We start from the raw sequence: 10,032 nt of genomic DNA on the forward strand, positions 1-10,032 counted from the left end.
CATCTACAAAGAGGAGTTACTGCCGCAAAATCCAAGAAACATTGACAAACTGGTTATGGCAGGATTTGCGAAATGGTTCAAGAACCATGTAAGCTTTTGAAGTGCACTATCAGTTTTTTTTAATATATTGAGTACATAAGATGATCATCTTGTCTATTTTCTAACCATAGGTTAAGAAGATGCGGGAGGATGGGCAGGCAGTTGATGATGCCCTTTACTCACTAGCAATGGGTCCTAATACTCGGGTAAGACATTATGAATCTTGCGTTGTTGGAGATGTGCGCTACAACACCCTTGCACGAGACGAAGGCAGGAAGACAAAAAACAGTGTCATCATGAGCACGGATACGTATGACAAAGAGACAACTGAAATGTATGCTAACATAACAGACATTATTCAGTTGCAGTATATCTCCAGTTTCGAGGATCATCGGTGTGTGGTTCTGTTGTGCTGTCGTTGGTATAACATGTTTTCCAGGATCGCAAAACCCAAAGCTGATGATTATTTCAAATCCATCAATGTCAAGGCGGCGTACCAGACCAACGAGCCTTTTATTTTGGCAAATCAAGCAACATAGATATTTTTCTTGGAAGACACATTTGCACGTAGCGATGACTGGAGAGTATTGCAAAGGTTTGAGCAGAGTTGCACAATAAGATGATGCTTACACTACTCCTGATGTACAAGATAACACAGATGTTCCTAATATATTTGAGAACCATCACGTCAATGACGCCGGCGAAAAGATTGCCTGTCATGCTGTGGACATACAAGAGTTGATCAAGAAGAAGCCAATGTTCGAGGACGTTGAGGACGAAGAAAAAGATGACACCATGGGGAATTACGATTCAGACTGATACATATGGCGAAGATGTTGATGCTGCTGCTGCTGCGAATGATGATTACATTGCTTTTGTCGTATTTGCCTGTCAGAAGACGTTTTTTATCTACTATGTGAAATTGTGTTTGCTATGACAACTGAAACCTGATGAACATCTTGTTTAGTATTTTGCTGTGAGAACATCACTTGTTATGTATGCGGATTTGTGTTTGGTGATTGTATGACAACTAAAATATGATGACATTGTTGTTCAGTTGTACTCATATTTGGCTGTGAAACTTGAATTTGATGACATAGTTTGCTGTTGGACTGCAATTTGCTCGACATCTTCGAATGAGAACAAAGCTGACCCGACAGGGCCTCTCCTATTTATTTATTTATTTATATGAGCAAAAGGGGATACCCCCTGATTTCCGTTAATAGAAATCATTAGATGTTCACAACACTATGCCCAGCCTGCTACACAGGTTTCATTCATTACTAGTTTCAGCAAAGTGCTCATGTCGTAGCCATTGAATACATCACGAGTGCTACATACACTGCAAATAAAGAGACAATCATCCTACAGAGCACATCGATTTTGCCCATTATCTTCACAAGCTCTTTCATCTCCTCATTGATGTCAAGGCCGTTCAGCAGTTGTTGCTTGGCCATGATCAGAGGAACTGCATCTTTAAGCTTCTGCTCTGCATCTTCCTCTTCTGACGTTCCTTCAGTTACTTGTCCAACACCCCAACCTGCTGGTATTGGGATTCCTCGGCTAACCAAATAATCAGCGTAGTTGCATTCCCCCACATCAGCAACTTCCCAGAAATACAAATCACATGAATCTTCCCTTTTCTGCATGAATCAAATTGGTAGATCATCAACCAAACTATTAAAAAAATCAGCAACTGAAAGCAGCAGAACAACACTTAAACATATTATTACCCCGTGATTCGGGCATTTGTAGAAGACTCGGCCAGGGTTGCGGATTGTGGTTGAGACGCGACGGATGACTCTACGTGATTTGCAGCAGTGGCACCACACCAACGGCAGCGGGTTGCGATGAGCAATCGGCTGCGGTGCGCGTGCCGATGAGGGTGTGATGAGACCCATAGGCGATGGTATGGGTTGTGACTTGGCGCATATCTGGTTGTTGCCTGCTGAAGAGCAGGTGGACGAGCAGCCAGCGGACATGGTTGCTGCGGCCAGAGCTTCTGATGCTAGGCAGAGTAAGTAGAGAAGAGGAGAAGCGAACGTTGGATATATCAGTTTCATTACTTGCAGATTAGCATAGCACCATATATAGTCATAGTCTAGGTTTGGATTCAAACCAGCTACAGGAGCATGTCTTTATTTTTTCTAAAACTCGGCAACGTCTCATTACTGGTACACTAGCTTGTTCTGTACGCCTTCCCAAGTCTTTGATTTTCTTTCCCTTTTTGCGAGGAAGGAAGGAGGACAAAGTTGAGAGTTCCTGGGACTCGAACCCAAGACCTCTCGGTTGAAAACCAAGGGTGCTAGTCACTTATGTGGCGAACGTTCCCTGTGAGGAGGACGGCAGATGAACACATTTTCCTCGCAGTTTTCTTCCTATATATAAAAAGTATGCTACTTGGTGTCCGCTTAGTCAACAAAACGATTGTGCCAACCTTGACCGTTGGATTGACATTCAACGTCTGTCACGTTTCTTCAGTCTCTTCTTCCTCGAGCCGCCAAAGCCAAACCAGCGCCGGCGGGACCGCCTGCTCCCACCTCCCACGGCTGGCTGTGATCTGCCCCGGCTCCTATTCGTTCCCGTCCGAGGCCTCGCCATCGTCCTCCTCCTTGGTTCGCTCGCCGCGGCGCCGCCCTCCGGTGTTGTCAACATGGTCAACAACCGAGAGGAATAAGGAGATGACTGCACATGGTGAGGATGACAGTAGGACCCAGCAGCGCGCGCAGTAATTTTGTTTTTTCGGGACGGAGAAGGGTATCAACTGGGTTGTGCGGGACCCGTGGCCCGTCTAGCCCAGACTTTTATTTCATATGTTTAGCACATGACCAGCCCAGTTTGTTTTTTTTCCTTTCTGAAAATTGCTAGCCAGCTATTTTGTTTTTTGCAGAATAACCAACGTAGGCCTACTTGCTTTTCTACGCCCTGTTGGGCCGGAAATCTTTCAAGACGAGGAGGGATGCATTTTGCCCAGAAAATGGGCTATAAGTAATAAGAAATGGGCTATAAGTAATAATAAATGGGCTGTAAAATGAAAAAATACAGCAAACAGACAATTAGTTCCAAAATACTGTTTTCTTTTGGATTTTGATATTTTAAATTTCATTGTTTTTGTGCGGGTAAATTTTCATTGAATTTAGATTAAGGTATATTTAGATTTAAAATTAATTTGAATCTGGCTAGAAATTTCGGGTTGTATGCTGTTTGGGACAGATTTGGAGGCTGACTTGTGGGTCTACTAGGTTGACGTGTACTTTGGCTTTGTCAACTTAGTCCACAAACGATTCTAGCAGCAGTGACCGTTGGATGTTAATCCAACGGCCGTGCTGCTTCTTCAATATCTGATCTTCTTGCTCCAGCCGCCCAAACCAGCTCCAGTGGGACTGCCTGCTCCCGCCTCCCGTGGCCGGCTATGCTGCCGCACAGGCCGCACCGCCCCACCCTACTTCATTGCTGGCCAGGCTATTCCTCTACTCACCCACACCTCCTGTTATTTTTCGGCGACGGCAGCCGGACCAGTAAACCCTCGTACTCCCCACCACATGGGCAACCATTGCCGAGTCTTCCCCGGCTCTGTGTCGTTCCCTTCCTAGCCCTCGCCGTCGTCCACCGCCATGGTGCTCTCGGCGCGGCCTGGTCAACTTGGTCAACGAACGACATCCATCGGCCGTGGACTGTACGCGCAAAATAATGATTCCTCCACCTGACAGCTGGGACCCACCGGAAGGGCCTCTGTATTTCACGAAAAAATGTTCCCCCCGCTGACATGTCGGACCCACCAGCTATATCTTCGCACGCAAGGAATTGCCTCCTTATTACACACAAAAAATGAATACCCCCCTGCTAGCTGGGACCCACCATAGTGCGAGGATGACTTGTGGGCCAACAAAGTTGACGGGGACGGAGGGCTTTGTCAACTTAGTCAATATGAACGATTCTAGCTCCAGTGACCGTACGATGTCCATCCAACGGCCGTAGTGCTTCTTCAACCTCTGGTCTTCTTGCTCCAGCCGCCCAAAGCAGCGCCGGTCGTGTCGCATGCTCCTGCCTCCCATGGCCGGCTGTGCTGCCGCGGAGGCCTCACCGTCCCCTACTATTCCCACCGCTGGCCAGGCCCTGCGGCGACGGCAGCCTCACACCGCAGCCGAACCAGTGAACCCTCGTACTCCTCTCCGCGCGGGCTTCCACTATCGTGTCTTCCCCGGCTCCGTGTCGTCCCCTTCCTAGGCCTCGCCGTCGTCCACCACCGTGGTGCTCTCCGCGCAGCGTGGTCAACGTGGTCAAGGAACGACTTCCATCTGAAGAGTATTGTACGTGGAGAGGCTAGCAGCTGGGTCCACGACCAGAACCCAGTTTTTTTGTGATTTGCCAAGTAAGTCGCTTTGTCAGGCCTGTTGGGCTGTAAATCTTTCAAGACGAGGAGAACTTTCATTCGGCTGGCCGAGAAAATGGCCCATCAGTAATGAGAAATGGGCTGTACATTTTTAAAACACATCAAACCGGCAATTAGTTTCAAATGTCTTTTTTTTCATTTCAAGATTTTAAATTACATTAATTTTTATGCATGGAGAATTTGTTGGATTTTATATTGATATACATTTATTTTTAAAATCAGTTTGAATGTGAGTCGAAATTTTGGGATTAAAAACAGTTCGGACCGCATCGAAATATGCAAATTTTCGTATAATTTTTTAACCTTGGCCACAATTTGGGCTGTAATGCTAACAAAAAGAATATGGGCTCCAAAAAAACCTTAAGAATTAGCAAATGGGCTGAAAATTATTAGAAATAGTGGCAGATGGGTTGTATGCTGTTTTCCACAGATTTGAGGCTTTCCCCAAAAAAAAGGTTGACGCACAAGCAGTGACTGTTGGATGTCCATCCAACGGCTGTCGTACTTTTTCAATCTCTGCTCTTCCTGCTCCACCCGCTCAAACAAGCGCCGGCGGGACTGCCTACTCCTTCCTCCCCGCGGCCGACTGTGCTGCCACGCAGGCCTCACCGCCCCACCGTACTCCCATCGCTGGCCTAGCCATCCCTCTACTCACCCACACCTGTTGTTATTCTCCGGCGACGGCAGACGAACCAGTAAACCCTCGTATAGTCGTACTCCCCTCCGCGTGGGAAACAACTACCGAGTCTTCCCTGCCTCCGTGTCGTTCCCTTCCTAGGCCTCGCCGTCCTCCACCGCCCTGGTGCTCTCGGCACGGCCTGGTCAACGTGGTCAACGACCGACATGCATCTGAAGTGGACTGTACGTGGAGAGGCCGACAGCTGGGTCCATGGCCGCACGCAAGGAAATGCCTCCTTATTACGTGCAAAATAATGATTCCTCCACCTGACATCAGGGACCCACCGAAAAGGCCTCTGTATTTCGCGAAAAAACGTTACCGCCGCTGACAGCTCGGACCCACCAGCTATATCTTCGCACGCAAGGAAGTGCCTCCTTATTACGCACAAAAAAATGAATACTCCCCCTGTTAGCTGGGACCCAGTATAGTGGCAGGCTAACTTGTGGGCCTACTAAGTTGACGGGGACGGAGGGCTTTGTCAACTTAGTCAATATGCACGATTCTAGCAACAGTGACCGTACGATGTCCATCCAACGGCCGTAGTGCTTCTTCAACCTCTGGTCTTCTTGCTCCAGCCGCCCAAACCAGCGCCGGTCGTGCCTCGTGCTCCTGCCTCCCTTGGCCGGCTGCGATGCGGCGGAGGCCTTACCGCACCCTACTACTCCCATCGCTGGCCAGGCCATTCCTCTACTCACCCACACCCCCTGTTACTCTGCGGCGACGACAGCCTCACACCGCAGCGAACCAGTGCCCTCGTACTCCTCTACGCGTGGGCATCCACTGCCACGTCTTCCCCGGCTCCACGTCGTCCCCTTTCTAGGCCTCGTCGTCGTCCACTGCCCTGGTGCTCTCGGCGCGACATGGTCAACGTGGTCAAGGAACGGCTTCCATCGGACGTGGACTGTACGTGGAGAGGCTGACAGCTGGGTCCACGGCCGCAGCAAGGAAGTGCCTCCTTATTACGTGTAAAATAATTATTCCTCAACCTGACAGCAGGGACCCACTGGACGGGCCACCGTATTTCGCCCCCCTGACTGTTGGGACCCACCAGCTACATCTTCGCACGCAAGGAAGTGCCTGACAGTCGGGACCCACCTGGTCGAAGTGTACGTAGCGTTGTCATTCTGGTCGCGAACGTGTACGTACATATATACTGGTGGATGTAGAGGCGCGCACGTGTCGTAGTAGAGGCGGCCAGGGTGCAAGAAAGAAAATACGGCCATGTATGTGTACATACGGGCGGGGTCTCGAACGCCTATTCGCGCGTACGTACGGCGAGGGCTCGTTGACATGGCTGGGTCAGAACGGAGAAACAGCGTCGTCGTCGTGTTCATGGGGAGGCAACGGAATGCGTCGTGTTCATGGGGAGGCAACGGAATGCGTCGTGTTCATGGGGAGGCAACGGAATGTGTCGTGTTCATCGGGAGGCAACGGAACGCGTGGGAGCCAACCGGCTGGGTCGGAACGGAATGCGTGGTCGTGTTCATCGGGATGGCTTGGACGGAACAGGTGATGGAAACGAGGCTTGGCATACCACACAACGGAGGAAACGAACCTCCTACGTTCGGAACGGGGTCATGTTGATCGGGAGGGGTCTGGCGTACCGCAAAACGGAGGAAAAGGACCTCCTACGGTCGAAACGGGGGTCCTGTTGATCGGGAGGGGTGTGGCGTACCGCAAAACGGAGGAAACGGACTTGTGTTGGAGCGCTACGGTCGAAACGGGGGTCCTGTTCATTGAGAGGGGTGTGGCGTACCGCAAAACGGGACTCCACGGGATACTGTTCATCTCCACCGTCGACCCCCTCCAGCCTCCACGAGCTACTGTTCATCCACCGTCGACCCCCTCCAGCCTCCACCTACGACTGTTCATCGACGGGCTCCTTTTCATCCAGCCTCCACCGTGCGCTACTCCACCGGCTACTGTTCAACCAGCCCTCTCCACGGGCTCCTGTTCAACCACCCCTCCACGGGCTACTGTTCATCCTGCACTCCATCGTCTACTGTTCATCCTGCCCTCCACGGGGTGGTCCTGTTCATCCAGCCCCAACCAGCTCGATCAATCAGGGTCCTGTTCATCCAGAGGCAACACCACGGGGTCCTTTTCATCCAACTGTTCATCCAACCCCCCCCCCTCCCGCAACGCTCATTGTTCATCCAGAGGCAGCATTGATCGGCTTCAATTAGCAGCAGTAGTGAAGGAATCGCTCGATTGGGTTCAGTTAACAGCCATCGATCGATCGCTCGGGTTCAGTAACGCGTAGCCTGCAGTGCAATCGCTCGGGTTCAGTTAGAGCCCAACGCCTTGCTCGGGTTCAGTTAGAGCCAACGCCTCGCACACACACGCGTACGTGTATGAGAGAAACGCGCATCGCTCGGCCCCCGACCTCCCACCGTAACCGGGAACTCCCCGAAATTTTCCTCGCCCTCGCTTCTACCATGGTTTTTTCCGTCATGGACGGGCCAAAGAATGTCATGCAGTTGCGTCTCCGGCCCGCCCAGGACGAAAAGCCCATTTTCTGTCATGATTTTTTGTCATAGAAGTAGGAGCCCACCACATCTATGATGATACCGGGTTTTGTCACAATTATCGTCATAGAAGTGTCATATGTATGACAGAAAAAAATTTGTTCGGCCCAAAATGTCACGGATGTGTCTTTTTTTTGTAGTGCTGGTGCTTTGATGGGAAACATTTGAAAAAGGGTGTCCTTTACTTCCTTCTGTGTATATGGAGCGGTTAGTTGTGCATTCATCTCAGGCGTTACCTTACGTCGAACCATGTCAAGGACTCTCTCCATGTTCTGGACTCCCTCAAAGGTGTATAGGTTTTCATAAAACTCATTGGTGAGGGTTGCCATCTCATTAGCATCCTTGGTTAAACTACCATCCGGGCATAACAGGGCTTTGATTTGGTTCTTCCTTCTTCTCCGACCAGCTCTCGGGTGGAAGAAATATGTGTTTTTATCCCCATGGGCCAGCTACTCTAACCTTTCTCTTTGTCGCCAAAGCATCTCCTCCCGATGATACAACTCAACTAGCCGGTCTGAGATTTTTATATCGGCATGGGACGGGTTGGTCCTCCCTGGATTTGCACGTTCTGCATCAAGCTCGGCCTTGAGTTTTTTCATATTGAACCGAACTCGTCCCGGTTCCAGATGTGCAGCCCCTGAGCCATTCCCTCCAGTTTATCATGCAATTCCGCAACCGAGTTTGCCTCTAATTTGCTCCAGTCAGATGAAACAATATTTAAGAACTCTGGATGGCGTTCCCACATTAGCTCATATTTGAACGGGCGAGGCCCCTTCTTCTTTCCACTCTCATCAACAAGTCTGAGTAGAATGGCTGCATGATCCGATGACGCAGAGTTCTTATGCTCAAGCTTCGCTGTAGGGAATGCCAAAGACCATTTCGGTGTTGCGACGCACCGGTCCAACCTTACACGCGTAAAAGTACCGCCAGCAACCTTCTTCTCAAAAGTCCATGTGTTCCCCTGGTATCCAATATCTACTAGCCCACATGTATCCAAAACATCCTGGAAGGCATCCATCTGGGCTTGACTTCTATTCCCCATGCCATCATGCTCATATGTATGCAAAACTTCATTAAAGTCACCTAGCACTGCCAACGGTAGCTGGCTTGAGTTTGCAATGCCTCTAAGCATATTCCATGTTTTGTACCGCTTGCTAACCTGAGCCTCTCCATAGACGAAAGTAAACCGAGCTTTAGTATAGTTAAAAGAGTCAACCTCAACATCCACATGATACTCAGAGTAACCAATAATCCCGAGCTTTATTGAATCATTCCAAAAGATACCTATTCCACCACTTATAACAGAGTTACTAATAGCAAAACTCTTATTATAACCTAGAGTATCGACAAGCTTCTCAACTCTACTACCCTCTATTTGGGTTTCAACAATGCAAAGAATAGAGGGGGCAAACTGCCTTGCCGTGTCGCAAGGCTCTCGAACTAGCATGGGTTTGCCAGCCCCACGGCAGTTCCAACATAGTATACTCATTGTCCACGGCGGCGCCCCTCGCCGGAGCCCGCCATATTGAGTTTTGCTGCATTGGTGGTTCCTTCTTTGCCTGCCCCTGCCTTAGCTCTCTTGGGATCTCTCTTTGGTGGAGGACTTACTGCATTGAGCGCCATTGGAACAATAGCAAGCGCATTAGCATTGGTGTCTAGATCCGATTGTTGGTCGCTTTGGCTTGCTCTCTCGAGCCTTTTCCTGCTTCCCTCTGACATATCAGTATCCATGATTGCTTTGGCAGCAGGATCATTAACTTCAGCTGAAACTTGGACTGTGGCGGACCCTCCGGCGCTTCCATTGGGATTGGTAGAGCAACCAGAACGTCCTCCCCTCTACCCTCCTGGGCGACCCCGACCTCCCCCGGGTTCGTTCCCTGTCCTCATTCTCTCATTCTCCATGAGGCCCGAAGATCCTTAAAGAACAATGCATCTGGAGCATGAATTCCATCGACATGTTCTTTGAACACATGGCCAAGATGTCCACATACAGCACATCAGTCGGGGAGTTTTTCGTACTTAACCCTGTAAATCTGTCACCTCCCATCTCGAATCATCGACACCGTGTTCTTGAGCGGCTTGAAGGCATTAATCTTGACCCAAACACGGTAGAAGTTACCTGCAAAATCTTGGGATTGAGCTTCCACAAACAAGACTTCACCAATCTTTCCTCCCAGAGCGTGGACAAGATGAGCATACTTGTCAGGTACATCATGGATTTGGGCCCAGATATCAAGCGTGTCTAACGAAACTTTGGAGGTTGGGTAACTCCTTCATAGGGCGTAAGGATCACCACGTTCCCCTGGAAGTTCCACGATCCTTCCTACATCACCCATTCCCAATCCCCCAAGCAAAAGAATTGCACTGTGTAGAGGTTGTCCTCCAGGGGGCGG

The 10,032-nt window shown here is 49.8% G+C and overlaps 1 protein-coding gene across 1 annotated transcript; it reads right to left on the reverse strand.

The window, feature by feature from the left end:
• Window positions 1-8,234: 8,234 nt before the first annotated feature.
• On the reverse strand, window positions 8,235-8,681 carry LOC147981194 (uncharacterized). Its single transcript, XM_087515892.1, has one exon. It carries the CDS (start codon window positions 8,679-8,681, stop codon window positions 8,235-8,237), a length of 447 nt encoding a protein of 148 aa, XP_087372018.1.
• Between the last annotated feature and the right edge of the window lie 1,351 nt (window positions 8,682-10,032).

The sequence above is a fragment of the Triticum urartu genome, chromosome 3A (genome assembly GCF_056163025.1).
Source record: "Triticum urartu cultivar PI428250 chromosome 3A, HENAU_Tu73, whole genome shotgun sequence".
Classification (NCBI taxonomy): Eukaryota; Viridiplantae; Streptophyta; class Magnoliopsida; order Poales; family Poaceae; genus Triticum; species Triticum urartu.

Excerpts from the sequence above, each read along its gene's own strand:
- LOC147981194 (XM_087515892.1), bottom strand. The coding sequence starts at position 8,681 with ATGGGGAATAGAAGTCAAGCCCAGATGGATGCCTTCCAGGATGTTTTG.